We start from the raw sequence: 17,183 nt of genomic DNA on the forward strand, positions 1-17,183 counted from the left end.
GGCTCCTCTCCCCACGCCCAAAGGGAAGGGTGGCAGCTCAACGTCTGCAATGTGGTCCTAATTATGAAATGAGAGATCAAGACGGCAAAGTCGGGATGGGGATTTATAGAAAGGGAGGGGTGCGACACACACACACACACACACACACACGTGTACACACAGGCTGCAGTCTGTGCATGCCACGCAGGCCTTGCCAGGACCTCGGCCAGATACGGAGCCCCTTTTTGCCAGCGTCCCAGCCTTGGCTCCGGCCGAAAGCGAAACTCCAAATGCCGTAGACATGAAGAAAAATAAAGTGTCGGGTTAAGAACTGGCTCCTCGATGCTTCCAAAGGCCAAAGCTTCCCGGCAGGGCAGACGGATCAGCTGCCGCTTGGGTGTCATTTTACCGAAAAGAGTGGGTGCCAGTTTCAAACGTGCCCGGCAACACGGCAAGAAGGCTGCCGCAGATCCCAAAGGCTGGGGTTTTGTGGGTTTCCCAATGTGTGGCAAGGCCACATTGGATCAGGACCGGCTCTGTTCTGTGATTCAGCCTTGCGCGTAAACATCGGAGGAGCAGGTTGCGCAGGCATGTGAGTCACGGCTGCGGCAAATGACATATCGGGGCCAACGAACAGTCATAAGGACGTAGACCTTTCGCCAAGAAGATGACCGAGTGAGTAAAGCCCTCGGTTGCGTCCTTTCACGCAAGTCGTTCATCTTTCCTGAATGAGGATCAAGAGGAAAGGCGGCAACAGCATCTCCAAGGCATGATGTTTGCACGTGGCAATGTGGCGAACCACACTTGGGGTACAAAGAGGGGACATGTCTAGGCACAGAAATGAAGAGCCTTTGCAATGGGCGTGTGAGTCACAGCTTCGGCACATGAGGGGCCAAAATGCTGCGAAACCAAAGGGCAACGGGGATGGAGAGCTTATGCCATAAAGATGACTGAATGAGTAAGCCTTTAGTTGCATTCTATTACTCAGTCATTCGTTCATCTTTCCTGAACGAGGATCAAGAGGATGGGCGGCAACGGCATGATGTTCAAGAGCGGCAATGTACCGAGCCATGCTGGAGGTGCAAAGAGGGGACACAAAGAGCCAGAGAGAGGTTGGCCTTTGCGTCTGGAATGTGAGTCACGGCTCTGGCGCATGAGGGGACACAAGGCTGCAGAACGAAAAGGCAACGGGATGGAGACTTTGCACCATGAGGGTGACCGAGCATTGCGTTCTCTCACTCAGTCGTTCATCTTTCCTGAACGAGGATCAAGAGGCTGGGCGGCAACGGCATGGCTTTCATGCGTGGCAAAGCGGTGAACCACGCTTGGGGTGCAAAGAGGGGGTGTTCCCAGAAAGAGATTGGCCTTTGCGGCGGAGCATCTCGCCCGTTGATCCCATTAGAATGGATATGAACCCACGGCACGAGGCTGAGCAAAGCTGCGTCACCCGATCCGATTCCATGAGCCGAACCTTCCATCGTGTCATCCAGGCATCTGGGCCTAACCTTCCCGCCTCTCACCCTTCTTCAGATTTCCTGCCTGCAACCATTTGTTATGGGTTGTCAACAAGACCCATGCCCCGAAATGTTGACACGGAGAACGGCTCTTCCCAACACAACTTCTTCTAGGGATTCTTCTGGGCCGGTGATGCGATGTAACAAATGGAGAACTTGGCACTCTTATGGTTGGGATCTTAACAGGCCAAAGTCAGGGCTGTCCAATGATGTTGCATTTCCAGTTTCAACATGTGGTTGCAAGAGTGAAGAAAATGGATAAGAAGAAAAGGAAATCTGAGGCTGGAGGGGAGTTCTGCAAGACAAATGAAGGAGTCTGGTTCCCTGGGTTGCTGTGAGTTTTCTGGGCTGTGTGGCCAGAAGCATTCTCTCCTGACGTTTCGCCCACATCTATGGCAAGCAACCTCAGAGGTTGTGAGATCTGTTGGAAACTAGGCAAGTGGGGTTTATATATCTGTGGAAGGTCCAGGATGGGAGAAAGAACTCTTGTCTGTTGGAAGCCAGTGTGAATGTTGCAATTAATCACTGGTTCTCCTTCAGCCATGGAAACCTATTTGGAGACGTTGGGTGAGTCGCACACTCTCAGCCCCAGAAAGACTTGCGATAGGTTCGCTGTTTGGTCTCCATAGGTCACAAATAACCTGAAGGCGCATAACTACAAAGAGCAAACTAAACTTCAACTCTCCGAAGAAGTCAAGAGGACTAAACTGAGACTGTCATACTTTGGACATATCATGAGAAGATGTGACCCAAATACCATAATACTTGGAAAGGTGGAAGGCAGCAGGAAAAGAGAATGAAGTCTCCATTCTAGATAAAGGGATGAACCAAGGAACCAAGACCTGAGCTGGGTTGTGGAGGATAGGGTGACTTGCAGGTCTCTGGTTCATAGGGTCACCATAAGTCGAAAACTTCATGCAAGTTAACAACAACAAACATTATGGTTTAGTGGTAACAAGGAGCTCCACCAAACCCTACTTTGGCATCAGCTTGGGGTTTTGGAGGGCATGCCACTGGAGCAGGTCAGGTTCTACAGGTGACGCTCTAGGACACAATGGATTCAAACGCTAGGAAGAGATTCCATCTAAAACTTAGGAAGAACTTCTTCATGATAGGAATTGTTCTACAGTGGAATGGACTGCCTTTGAGGACAGTGGGTTCTCCTTCTTTGGGGGGTCTTTAAACAAAGCTTGGATAGGCATCCTTCAGCTGTGCTTCAGTTGTGGATTCCTGCTCTGATGGCACTGGACTGCATGGACTTTAGGAGTGTGCAACTCTCCAGATGTTGTTGGCCTAGAACTTCCAGTTTTCCTCACCACTATCTGTGCTGGGTAGGAATGATGGAAGTTGCAGTCCATCCCCATCTGGGGGACCACATGATTTCCATCCTTGTTCCACAATAGGTCCCAGAAATACATGAATGTCAACACATATGAAGTGCATGTGCTTTGGCATTGAGATCTGACATTGAGTTTCCCTCCATGTGCTGGAATCAAATCAGAGCGCATTCTAGGCCCCCTTTCTCAAGTGAGCAATGCATGAGGAGGTGGAAGATGGGTCTTTGTACTCACGTCCAGCTCAAAGGTCTGCAGGACAGTCCGGTACCCTCCGGAGATGGGGGTGAAGAGGCGCAGGACCTCCTTGATGACGCAGTCCAGGTAATGGAGGCCGTTGATGGTGTCCAGCTGGAGGGAGCCCTCGCAGAGGCAGCCGTTGTGGAGGATGCCCTTGCTCCGCAGCTCTTCCCGGAGCTTCTCCAGGACGGCCGGGTGCTTCAGGAGCTGCATGATCAGGGATGTGCTGGCGCTGGCGGTGGTCGCGTAGGCGGCAAAGATCAGCTCAAGGGTACCGTCCTAAAAGGCAAGTAGGCCGGTAAGTTACAACAGTGAGGGACCCATGGAGACCTCTATCCAGGGGCATGGCTTGGAAACTGGAAACCATCTTGCCTTTCCTTCCAAAGCATAGATTTCAAGAACTTCCTTTACTTTGATCATAGTTCCTTCAGCTTCCCTCCAAATAATCCTTGCATTCAATACTTCACTTCACTTTATTTCTTAATTAGTCGCTCTCCACCAGAGTCCTCCGAGCGACTTACAATTTAAAATATCACTCCACAATATAAAAACATTCAACATAAAAACATTCAACAGTGACTATTTGGCAACTTAGATCTGATTTACTTAAATGCACAACCAAACAGCCAAGTCTTGAGCGCTTTTACAAAAGGTCCCAACTCCGACATTGCTCTAACATATGGAGGCAATGAGTTCCACAGAATTGGAGCATCGGCCGAAAAGGCTCTACGCCTTGTAGCTTCCAGGTGTACCTCCCTAGGGCCTGGTACGTAGAGGAGATTTTCCTGGGAGGATTGAGGTGACCACTGATGGGAAAAAGGAATGAGGCGGTCCCTAAGATATAATGGTCCTTGGCCATTTCGAGCTTTAAATGTCAGGATCAGTATCTTGTAAGAGATCTGATGTTCTATTGGTAGCCAATGCAGTTGTTTCAGAATCGGTGTAATATGGGATCTTATAGATGATCCCGCTAGCAGCCTGGCCGCCGCATTTTGGACCATTCAGATCTTCTGGGTTTTTGTCTTCGACATACAGAGTTGGACTGGATGGCCCTTGTGGTCTTCTCCAACTCTACAATTCTAATTTGCCAAATCATGTTGGATTCAATGGCTGAAATGCCATGGTCAGACCCAATCAATTATTTAACCTATGGCTTGACTCAACAGTGGATTCAATGGATCTACTCTGGTTCAGTTCAATCAAAATAATAACTTATTCATGGGGTTCATGGGAATTGTAGTTAGTGAGGTACCAGCGCTCTAAAGGTCTTGCAAAGCTACAACGTACAGGATTCCATAGCACTGAGCCATGGCAGCTCAAGTAGTGTTAAACTGCTTTCATTCAACATGCAAGAATTAGTCTAGTGCCCCTAGTGGTACTGAACACAACTTCAGGTCTCCTCCGCTGAGCCAGTTTCCTCGTACCTTCAGTTCCTGCATTGTTAATTCCTTGCCGTGTTCTTTGCCGCTCTCGATAAGCATATCCAGGGCATCTGAGTAGTCCTTGCCCTGTGTATTTTGCAGTTTTTCACGGATGGCTTTCTCCAGGCCCTTCTGCAACGCCTCTCGAGCGCGGATGCCCTGCAAAAAAGAGACAAAGGAATATATATATATTATTTCAAAAAGATGGAATAGCTTTCTACAAAGCAGCAATGCCCAAACGGCAAAGTCAAAAACACAGCTCTCCTTCACTATCAGCTGTTCCTTTCTGATATAGAAAGAGCAAAAGAAAGTGTCTGTAGCTCTAAATGAGAGCCATCCAGCCACCTTCCAGGCAGTTGTGGACCCATGGGCCTGTATTGTATTGTATTGTATTGTATTGTATTGTATTGGGTAGGCCCAACAAGAACCTTGGTTCCTCTAGCATTGCCATCTCCATCTGGAAGGGGCTCTTTGGATCTGACTAGGCTTCCCATGTCCCAGGGTTTGCAATTTCAAGGCAAACAAGAGGTGAACAGAAGAATGGCTTTGAAAAGTGTGAGTGTATGTTCTCCTGTTTTATTAATTTTTTTAAAAGTCATCCTCAACGGGCCCTTCCACACAGACATATAATCTAGAACATCAAGGCAGGTCATCCACAATATCTGCTTTGAACTGGGTTATCTGAGTCCACACTGCTATATATTCCAGCTCAAAGCAGATAATGTGGGATTTTATTCAGCTGTGTGGAAGGGGCCAAAGCAACTGAGATGCTTAATGCATTTGCTCCATGACATCACTGCCTCCGAACCAGGTTTGTCCCCCAAATCAAGCACCTGCTGCAAGAACTCTTTGAAACCAAGGCCGTGTCTCCTGGAAGCAAGTCAGGTTCTCTGGCAATGCACAACGGAGCCGCCTCTTACCTTCCGGTAGCCGCTGAAAGGCAGGTCCACAGGCAAGGAGAACACGTTCTCCACAAACTGTTGATAGACCTCAAAGAGGTGGCCCAGTTCTTCGTCCGGGATGCGGAAGCCCAGCAGGACCCGGATGGCCATGCGGAAGGTGAGCTTCTGGGCCTCCTGGTAGACATTGATGGGGTCCGGGTTGCTGCTCCAAGCGCGGAGCGTGTCCTGGATGACCATCTGGATCTTGGGAAGGTAGCTCTCCAGGGCTTCGTGGCTGAAGATCCGGGAGAAGACCTGGAAGAGGAAACCCACGCATGAAACATCATAGCGACATAGACAACCAACGGACTTCAGTCTTCAACTAAGATGAATTACAATGAGCAGAATCAACTTGACAACACAAACATCCCAAAGAAGAACCTGGTGGTGGTATCAAGACTTTCTTCAGCAATAATAATGACTATTATTATTATTCATTAGGAGAAGCCAGAACAATGCTGCTGAAGGCCCTAAAGATCCTTTGCATGACTGACAGGTGATGGTTGAGATCCTACCGCATGCCTGTGCAGTGCAAAGCTGTATTGAATGCAATTAAGGAAGGGTTGCACCATCTATGCCAATGCTCCTCAAAGTGCACAAAACAGCACCAGCCCATTGGTTGCCAGTCCATTGTGAATTTCCAGGGCTGGTTGGTCCTCCAACAGCCAGATGAAGAAGTGCTCACTGCTGGGATCTGTAGTCCAAAGATACCTGGAAGTTCACACTTTCCCCCTTAAAGCCTGACCATTTCTGAAAGACTTCCTTCTTAGAAAAGATTACAATGTTGTTGTTGTCGTTGGGCACCAAGTCAACTTTGACATATTGCACTCCTTTGGCCTATGACTCTCAAGACCACTTTTCTCAGTGCCTCCTGATCTGGGAGGAGATCTCAACCAGGCCCTGACATGACCACCATTGAAATGACCACCAACAAGGCCCTGAAATGACCATCATTGTGCAAAGGTTCTTCACAGGGAACAGGTCCTGAATCCTTGCTCCCTCTTTAAGCTACTTCTTGTTGGCCACAAAGGACAGTCGTTTCCACACTTGGTAGAAGCTTCTTTCTGTTTTCTTCTGCTTTCTTCTTATTTCTTTTATCATGATGACAGGTTACATCAAGATGTTTTCCACCATGTATTTTCCACCAAGAAGTATTCAGCCAACCTCTAGTTGTTCTGATGGGACTTTGTTTTTTGGTGTCCACTGAAGACTTCTACCCCATCTTTCCATCACACCAATGGTTGAGCCACCAAGGCACCAAGCTGCTGATGAGCATCTTCATCCCACCTTCTCCTTCAAACACGGCACTGTACTTTCAGAGGGCACCTTGGACATGAGAGGAGGCCAACCAGGGAAATCTGCTGAACCATTTGGGTTGAAAACTGAGATGCCTCTTCTTATCCACAGGAAATAATGGTGGCCATGATTTTGCACTAACTGAGCTTTCAACGGGTCCTCAGAAACAGTCTTGTTCATATAAAGTCCAAGGTCTAGCAATGGCTCCTGTTCCATGATTTCTTTGTCATGCCTTGGATTAGATCAGTGTTCCCAACCTTTGGCCTCCAGATGTTTTGGACTTCAACTTCTAGAAATCCCAGCCAGCTTACCAGATGTTAGGAACTGTAGGAACTGAAGTCCAAAACGCCTGGAAGCCCAAAGGTTGGGAACCACTGGATGAGATAGCACTGAGCCATGGCAGCTCAAGTGTTGTTAAACTGCATTCATTCAGCAGTGGTTCGTCAGTGGGAGACACCACAGTTTCCTCAGTTCCCACCTACAATCCAGGTCAAATCCACCCACCCGCCCCATGCCTTAGGCTTTATTTATTTATTTACAGTATTTATATTCCGCCCTTCTTTCTCACCCCGAAGGGGACTCAGGGCGGATCACATTATATACATATAGGGCAAACATTCAATGCCCATATACACATAGAACCGAGACAGAGACAGACACAGAGGCAATTTAACCTTCTCCTGAGGGGATGTTTGATTCTGGCCACAGGGGGGAGCAGCTGCTTCATCATCCACTCTGACCGCACTTCCTCATTCCAATGTCGTAAATTAGTTAAACTTGCCTCCCCACTTTATAAGTGGTACCTTATTTCCTACTTGATAGATGCAACTATCATGACATAGATAGCCATGTACAAATACGTGAAGGGAAGTCAGAGGGAGGAGGGAGGGAGCTTGTTTTCTGCTGCCCTGCAGACTAGGACACGGAACAATGGCTTCGAACTACAGGAAAGGAGATTCCACCTGAACATCAGGAAGAACTTCCTCACTGTGAGAAGGGCTGTTCGGCAGTGGAACTCTCTGCCCCAGGTTGTGGTAGAGGCTCCTTCTTTGGAGGCTTTTAAGCAGAGGCTGGATGGCCATCTGTCGGGGGTGCTTTGAATGCGATTTCCTGCTTCTTGGCAGAATGGGGTTGGAGAGGATGGCCCATGAGGTCTCTTCCAACTCTACTATTCTATGATTCTATGATTCTATATATCTTTCAGGTTGCTAGGTCAGCAACGAGCAGGGGCTATTTTTTTTTAATTGACGGGTGCTCACCCCGCCACGGGCTGGCCTCGAACTCATGACCTCATGGTTAGAGTGATTTATTGCAGCAGGCTGCTCACCAGCCTGTGCCACAGCCCGGCTTTGCCTACTGGCCAACTTGGTTGCTTCCACTACATCAGCTATTGTAGCTATTGCAATGTAAATTGGTAGAAAGGTAGGTAATGACAGTGAGAATGATCCATATCTGTGCCTGCAGTTCTGGAAAAACTCTAATTTTGGCTTCTCATACACTTGGCACAGAAATTTGGTTAACCAGCTCAAATTCATGAGTAAACCAGGTTTGTTTTTTTGACCTGAAAGATTTCAGGAGTGGTTCGGACCCCTCAACCTTCCCCTTGGCAATGGGCTTGGTTCCCTCTCTCCACATGACAGAAAGAGGGTGGGGGGCTTCTGTCTCCGCCGGCCCCCAGCCTGCTCTGCTGTGGCTTCTGGAGCTGGGCTTGCCCGGCCTGTCCGTCCTCCTCCCGGTCCCGGCATAGATTGACCCGCGGCACCCTCTAGCGAGCCTTTGCCGAACGGCAGCCCACCCCCTCCGGCCTCCCCCTCCCCCTCCCGCTTGACCGGCCCAATTTGGGGGGGAAAGACCCCCAAGCAGAAGACACTTGGCTCTGAGATGAAAGAAGGGGAAAGTTCACAAACAAAGGCACAACCGGGCTGCATTGTTGGTCGGCACTGTCCCTCCCAGTGCTCACAGAATGATAGACTACAATTGTAAAATATACAACCCAAGCCCTCCCAACAGATGGCCATCCATCCTCTCTCTATAAAACTCCAAAGAATGAGATTCCACTGGACTCCCAAGAAGTATAGTCTGTTAGGATTGCAAGACATCCCCCAAAGGCCATGCAGTTGGCCTCATTCTGCCGGGTGGGAAGACACAATCCAAGCCCTCCCAACAGATGGCCATCCATGCAGCCTCTGCTTTAAAGCAGCTGAGGGGGAAAGGAAAGGGTCTGAGACTGTGAGGAATGGTGGGAGTTGCAGTCCAAAACACCTGGAGGGCCCAAGTGTGACCATGCCTGTCCTAGAGTCTCAACGAATTGCAACCATAAAAACAAAGTTTCTGGAATAGGACAATGACTTTCAAACCAAGGACTGTGCAATTAAACAGGAAATAATACTTTTGAGCCAGAACATTTTTCAAACTTTCTTACATAGCACAACAAAAGGACCACTAAGGAATTCCAGGAGCCACAGGATCAGAGAATGGAAAGAGACCCCAAGGGCCATCAACGTCATAAAGGAAGGCACAATCAAAACACAACAACCGGCAAAACCATCTCTGAAGATTCCTAGAAAACTGCAGCATGGCAAGCACCTGGATGCACATCCATGCGCTCACCAGCACACCATTTCAGGAGAGAAGCAAGAAATGAGAGTCTCTCGCGCAAGGAGGCTGAAAGCATGCAATTGAGCGCCGGCGTCGGCGGTGGAATGAAAACAGGATATTTCGAGCTTTATGGTTTTCCTTAAGGCAGAACATTCTTTGCCCCGGTGTCTCGGCGGCAGGATGTGCGAGCGCTCCAGGTATGCGCTGCACGGAGGAGGAGGAGGACCGGGAGACCTGCGGGTGACCTTTGGGAGAAGAGCGCATGGCGGGACCAGACTGGCACCAGGCAAATCCCCTCCTGCCCCGCTGCCAGATACAATCTCCCTGCAAATATTCGGACTATTTCCAGCAAAAAGGGGAACAAGGTCACTGCTGCCGCTTAGCTGAGTTGGACATCAAATTGTTGTTGCACTGCGTTGTCAAAGGCTTTCGTGGCCAGGATCACAGGGTCATTGTGTGTTTCTCAGGCTGTATGTCCATGTTCCAGAAGCATTCTCTCCTGACGTTTCTCCCACATCTATGGCAGGCATCCTCAGAGGTTGTGAGGTATATGGAGAAACTAAGCAAGGAAGGTTTAATCAGGGGCAGCTAATGACTCTGAACAAAGGATTTCCCCAGGCCAGGATGTGAAGCTTAGTAGGCCATTTAATGCTAATGAAGGTGATTAAGCGCAACATTCAAACTGGTCTCCAACAGACAAGAGTTCTTCTCTCACCCTGGACTTTCCACAGATATATATATAAACCTTCCCTGCTGAGTTTCTCCATACCTCACACCCTCTGAGGATGCCTGCTATAGATGTGGGTGAAACGTCAGGAGAGAATGCTTCTGGAGCATGGCCACACAGCCCGGCAAACACTCAACAACCCTGTTGTCGCACTATGTGGCACAATTTTTGTTCCTGGGTTATAATTGTCATTTCCTAATTGTTTCTATCATGAAAACATGGAAAAGTTTTATTAAACTGCAAAAGCTTTATTTTGAAAGGTTCAATTTTTAAAATTATTAGTTTGGGTCCCCAGTGTTGCCTGGGTTATTTGAAAAAGTCAATTTATTACAGTAGAGTCTCACTTATCCAACATTCTGGATTATCCAACAGTTTGCTTCCCGCCTGGATCCACAGCTATTTCTCTAGTCAGCAAGGATTGAACTTTTAATGGATTTAATTTCTGACAATGATGTTACTGTAAATTCATTTTATGCAATATTTATGCAATATTTGTTAGAAGTCAATGTTTTGTAGTCAGTGTTTTCAATACATTGCGATGTTTTGGTGCTAAATTCGTAAATACAGTAATTACTACAGAACGTTACCGTATATTGAACTGCTTTTTCTGTCGATTTGTTGTAAAACATGATGTTTTGGTGCTTAATTTGGCATTTAATAGGCTTTTCCTTAATCCCTCCTTATTATCCAACATTGTCACTTATCCAGCGTTCTGCCAGCCTGTTTATGTTGGATAAGTGAGACTCTGCTGTACTTGTCCAAAATGCATTTGGTTGTGGATTAAATACAACTGACATCATTCCAGGCGAACCTCATCAGTACTTAAAGTTTGTTATGTTGGGCACCTTTGCTCTGGATGCATCATCGGTGGGATTGAGTGTGCTCTCTGGCTGTAGGGTGAACTACAACTCCCACTCCGGTGAGTCCATCCTCTCAAAGCTCTCCAGTAGGTTGAGTTAGTCTTGGGGGTTCTGTGTGCCAAGTTTGGTCCAGGTCCATCATCGATGAAGATTACAATTTCCTTTTATGAGGGTGAACTACAACTCCCAGAAAGGAAGAACAAGTTCTTCCCAAACCCTTCCAGTCATCAAATTTAGGCATAGCGGGTATCCGTGCCAAGTTTGGTCTAGATGATGGACCAGGACCAAACTTGGCACACATGACTGACTCAACCCACTGGAGAGGTTTGAGTAGACTCACCATAGTGGGAGTTGTAGTTTACCCTACAGCCAGAGACGACATTGAACTCCACCCGTGATGCATCTAGTTAGAGCAAACTTGTCCAACATAACAAACACTGCCATATAATCCAGTTTATCTGGATTATATGAGTCTACACCTGGCACGGGCCAACTTGGGCCCTCCAGGTGTTTTGGACTTCAACTCCCACAATTGTGGGAGTTGAAGTCCAAAACACCTGGAGGGCCCAAGTTGGCCCATGCCTGGTCAACATCTATATATATAAAAGGGTAATGAAATTTAGGCCTAGGACAAATCAACAAAACTACACATCCCAGAAACACTAAACTTGGCAGCACAACCCCTCATCCATGCCTCTACGTTCATACAACAAAAAGAAAAGAAAAATCAACTCCTAATTAGAGGGAGAGGAATAATTGTTTTTATCCAATTGCTGCCAGTTAGAAGACTAAGCTCCGCCCACTTGATCTTCTAGCAACCCACTCAGCCCAGCGGACAGGCAGAGATAGGCCTCATTTAGGCCTCTTCCACACTGCCTATAAAATACAGATTATCAGATTTTAACTGGATTATATGGCAGTGTAGACTCAAGGCCCTTCCACACAGCTATATAACCCATTTATAATGGACTTAATGTAAGGTAAAACCTTTACCCTTGACCTTAACTACCACCAATTCCTCAATACTTTATTTCATATACCACCAGACTTCGCCACAGCAACGCGTGGCTGGGCACAGCTAGTATATATATATAAAAGGGTAATGGCGTTTCGGCCTAGGACAAAACAACAAAACTACACATCCCAGGAAACACTAAACTTGGCAGCACAACCCCTCATCCATGCCTCTACATTCATACAACAAAAGGAAAAGAAAAATAAAGTCCTAATTAGAGGGAGAGGAATAATTGTTTTTATCCAATTGCTGCCAGTTAGAAGGCTAATCTCTGCCCACTTGGTCTCCTAGCAACCCACTCAGCCCAGGGGACAAACAGAGTTAGGCCTCACTTAGGCCTCTTTCACACTGCCTATAAAATACAGATTATCAGATTTTAACTGGATTATATGGCAGTGTAAACTCCAGGCCCTTCCACACAGCTATATAACCCACTTATAATCTTATATTATCTGCTTTGAACTGGATTATCTGGACTCCACACTGCTATATAATCCACTTCAGTGTGCATTTTATACAGCTGTGAAGAAGGGGCCTCATATAATCCAGTTCTAAGCAGATAATATAAGGTTATAAATATAATAAGTAATAATTACTGTGATATAATAATACAGAACAATATACAGTAGAGTCTCACTTATCCAACATTCTGGATTATCCAACGCATTTTTGTAGTCAATGTTTTCAATATATCATGGTATTTTGGTGCTAAATTCGTAAATACAGTAATTACTACATAGCATTAATGTGTAATGAACTACTTTTTCTGTCAAATTTGTTGTGTAACATGATGTTTTGGTGCTTAATTATAAGGGAGGGTATAATTATCCCTCCCTGATAACTTGATATTGCTTTGCACCTTGGCCTGGATCTTTTGACCCAAATCGGGATTTTAATATTATTGTGTATATTGACTTTTATGACTGTTTTTAATCATGTTGAAGTTTTACTGCTCGGTTTAATGTTTTATCTGATTTGTGCTGTCGTGTCTGGGCATGGCCCCATGTAAGCCGCCCCGAGTCCCTCCGGGGAGATGGGGCGGGATATAAGAATAAAATTATTATTATTATTATTATTATTATTATTATTATTATTATTATTAATTTGTAAAATCACAACCTATTTTGATGTTTAATAGGCCTTTTGTTAATCTCTCCTTATTATCCAACATATTCGCTTATCCAACGTTCTGCCGGCCCGTTTATGTTGGATAAGTGAGACTCTACTGTAATCTCTAAAATCAGGACAGTAAATAAGGAGCAACACTCTGAAAGCATAAGCCACAGCAACACGTGGCCGGGCAAAGCTAGTTGCTATAGAATCCAGTTCAAAGCAGATAACCTGGATTGAATATGGCAATGTAGAAGGAGCCAGAGACTCATGGCATCTTCCAGCCCTTCCCATATATTAGTTGTCCATCCCAGAACAGTTAGCTGAAGATCTTGGATGGAATCAAGATGGGTTTCCTCTAGTTTTTAGGATCTTAAATTAATGGAGAAAGTGTTTGGTTTAAGGGTGCAAACCCGGCCCCGCCAAGCCCTGGGCCCACTCCCCTTTGCAGGAGCATGTTCTGCGCAGCCTGCGCTCGGTGCCACATCCCCTCCGTCTTTTGGAGCCGCAAGGCTTGGCTGCCGCTCAATGCTCGACTTGATGGTCCAGTGGACTTGCCAATCGCAAGGGCCGGGCTTTTTTGGCTCGTGGGGTGGCACCCGCAGGCAAGAGCAGGCCTCTGCATTGGCAGATCCGCAGAAGAGAAAGAAAACAAGAGGAGGGTCCTGGGGGTGGGCAGGAAACCTGCTTTTGCAGCCTCGGCTGCGCATGACGCATGCAAACCCTAACCCTAACCTTGCACCGAGCCTGGATTGAAAATGACAGCATTCCAAGGATCAAACAAAGGCCTCTTCTACACTACCCGATATCCCAGATTATCTGGGAATGGAGACTCAAATAATCCAGTTTAAAACAGATAATCTGGGATCTGATCCTGGGATAGCATTGATTGATCCAGCCATGGGAGCAGAGGCTGCAAGGAGCGAAATAATATGCAGTGCACATTACCAGCTCAGGACTGTTGGGTTTCATTCTTGAATTGCATAAATTTTTGTGTCATCAAGTTTCTAGTCCTCAATGAGTAGCCAGACCAGAGACAGGGCTAAGATGAGGATTCCTTTGCCTCACATTCCTAAAGGTTTTTGCCTTTGTTCTTTGCTGCTAGCCACATTATCTTTGAGCCTAACAGTTTTGATTCCCCAACAAGGACAACTTGCCCCAGTCTTAAGGTCAAGGTCAAGGTTTTCCCTGACATGAAGTCCAGTCATGTCTGACTGGGGGTTGGTGCTCATCTCCATTTCTAAGCCCAAGAGCTGGCGTTGTCCGTAGACACCTCCAAGGTCATGTGGCCATAGGCATGACTGCATGGAGCGCTGTTACCTTCCTGCCGGAGCAGTACCTATTGATCTACTCACATTGGCATGTTTTCGAACTGCTAGGTTGGCAGGAGCTGGAGCTGACATTGGCCACTCATGCCGCTCCCGGGGTTTGAACCTGGGACCTTTCGGTCTGCAAGTTCAGCACTTTTAATGCACTTCGCCACCGGGGCTTAGAATCATATAATTGGGAGAGACCCCAGGGGCCATCTAGTCCAACCCCATTCTGCCATGCAGGAAAAGCACAATCAAAGCCCTCCTGGCAGATGGCCATCCATCCTCTGTTTCAAAGCTTCCACGTGAGATTTCAGGTCCCAAAGCAAAGACTTGTGGCCGACTCCCTGCTTAAGTGGCTGAGGGGAGAAAGGAAGAGGCCAGGAATTGTGGGAGTTGAAGTCCAAAACACCTCGAGGGCTGAAGTTTGCCCATGCCGGGACTAGATGGTCCATGTGGTCTCTTCCAACTCTATGATTATAATAATAAATAAATAAAACTTTATTTATATCCCGCCACCATCTCCCCACGGGGACTCGGGGCGGCTTACATGGGGCAGTGGCCCAAACAACAGAAGAACAAAATTCTATGATGCACTGCGCAAGATGCCACACTAAACAAAGAGTGGCCACTCCGTCCTCAAAGGAGCCATCCCAGCAACCAATCTGGAAAGTTCGGTGCCCCCCCCCCCTTTGATTTTTCCTCCTCTGAGATGTGGGCAAAGCAAACAGAAAGGGATCGGGTGAAGGGAAGAAGCAGAGCCAGCCTCTGTTGCAGAGCAAAGCCTTCGAGATAATATTTAGCTGTCCCTTAAAGTAATTGCCCGCCTGACCTTTGGGCGGCCGAAATAGGAAACTCGAAATTGAAGGGTTTGTCAAGGCTCTTTGGGTCTCCTTCCAGCTCCACCCCACACAAGCCTTCCTTTGCAGCACCGGGCTTTCCAAATTGCAATAGAGCCCTGGACACCTAGGGCTGGAAAGGGACCCCAAGGGCCATCTAGTCCAACCCACTAATGCCCTGAAAGAAAACCCAATCCAAGCCCTCCCGACAGATGGCTACCCAGCCTCTGTTTGGAACCAATCCAACCCCCCTAGAAAACCCAATCCAAGCCCTCCCAACAGATGGCCATCCAGCCTCTCTTTGGAACCCGTTCAACCCCCTAGAAAACCCAATCCAAGCCCTCCCGACAGATGGCCATCCAGCCTGTTTGGAACCCATCCAACCCCCTTAGAAAACCCAATTCAAGTCTTCCTGACAGATGGCCATCCAGCCTCTCTTTGGAACCCGTCCAACCCCCTAGAAAACCCAATCCAAGCCTTCCCGACAGATGGCCATCCAGCCTGTTTGGAACCCATCCAACCCCCTAGAAAACCCAATTCAAGTCTTCCTGACAGATGGCCATCCAGCCTGTTTGGAACCCATCCAACCCCCTAGAAAACCCAATTCAAGTCTTCCTGACAGATGGCCATCCAGCCTCTCTTTGGAACCCGTCCAACCCCCCTAGAAAACCCAATCCAAGCCCTCCCGACAGATGGCCATCCAGCCTGTTTGGAACCCATCCAACCCCCCTAGAAAACCCAATCCAAGCCTTCCCGACAGATGGCCATCCAGCCTGTTTGCAACCCATCCAACCCCCCTAGAAAACCCAATCCAAGCCCTCCCGACAGATGGCCATCCAGCCTCTCTTTGGAACCCATCCAACCCCCCTAGAAAACCCAATCCAAGCCCTCCCAACAGATGGCCATCCAGCCTCTCTTTGGAACCCGTCCAACCACCTAGAAAACCCAATCCAAGCCTTCCCGACAGATGGCCATCCAGCCTGTTTGGAACCCATCCAACCCCCCTAGAAAACCCAATCCAAGCCCTCCCGACAGATGGCCATCCAGCCTGTTTGGAACCCATCCAACCCCCCTAGAAAACCCAATCCAAGCCCTCCCGACAGATGGCCATCCAGCCTGTTTGGAACCCATCCAACCCCCTTAGAAAACCCAATCCAAGCCCTCCCGACAGATGGCCATCCAGCCTCGCTTTGGAACCCATCCAACCCCCCTAGAAAACCCAATCCAAGCCCTCCCGACAGATGGCCATCCAGCCTCTCTTTGGAACCCGTCCAACCCCCTAGAAAACCCAATTCAAGCCTTCCTGACAGATGGCCATCCAGTCTCTGTTTGGAACCCATCCAGAGAAGGAGAGTCCATGGCATTCATATTCCAAACAATTCTTACGCCCAGGAAGTTTTTTTTCCTAATGTTTAGGTGGAATCTATCTTGCAATTTGAATCCATGGCTGCTTTAGACACTAGACTCCTACTGAAAGGGTGAAAGGAACGAGAGGGCATTGCCCTTTTAAGGCAGGCCGGCTGGCTTCCCAGGTTACTGCAGTTCAACCTGAGACTTGCCTTAGCTGCAGAGCCTCATTTGGGGAGTGGGGTGGGTTTAGTCCCACCCTAAAAGCCCTAAATCATCCTCTTTGCAAGGAGTGGGGCCCAGCTGGGAACCCTTGAGGGCATCTAGCCCGACCCTCTTTGGCCAGAGAGACTTGGAAAGCCTGTGCCCAAGGCTAGGACATTAGGACTGTGTTCCAACACTTCCAAAAGCCCCTGGGTTTTGTTTTTAAGAGTTTCACATTACACTGAAAAACATATAGTAAAAGTAAAAAGAACCTTCCCAGTTGGGAACCCTTGAGGGCATCTAGCCTGACCCTCTTTGGCCAGAGAGACTTGGAAAGCCTGTGCCCAAATTTAGGACATTCAAAAAGCCACTGGGTTTAGTTATTAAGAGTTTCACATTACACTGAAAAACATATAGCAAAAAGAACCTTCCCAGTTCAGAACTCTTG

At 47.7% G+C, this 17,183-nt stretch overlaps 1 protein-coding gene across 1 annotated transcript in view; it reads right to left on the reverse strand.

The window, feature by feature from the left end:
• The window catches only part of LOC134299221 (cytochrome P450 26B1), a 40,930-nt gene that overhangs the window by 6,610 nt on the left and 17,137 nt on the right, over positions 1-17,183 (reverse strand). The window contains exons 3-5 of the mRNA XM_062981361.1: positions 5,409-5,684; positions 4,492-4,647; positions 3,065-3,346 (exon numbers count right to left, since the gene is read on the reverse strand). Coding sequence (XP_062837431.1) covers positions 3,065-3,346; positions 4,492-4,647; positions 5,409-5,684 — 714 coding nt within the window. The remainder of the gene's footprint in view (positions 1-3,064; positions 3,347-4,491; positions 4,648-5,408; positions 5,685-17,183) is intronic.

The sequence above is a fragment of the Anolis carolinensis genome, chromosome 5 (genome assembly GCF_035594765.1).
Source record: "Anolis carolinensis isolate JA03-04 chromosome 5, rAnoCar3.1.pri, whole genome shotgun sequence".
Taxonomy (NCBI): Eukaryota; Metazoa; Chordata; class Lepidosauria; order Squamata; family Dactyloidae; genus Anolis; species Anolis carolinensis.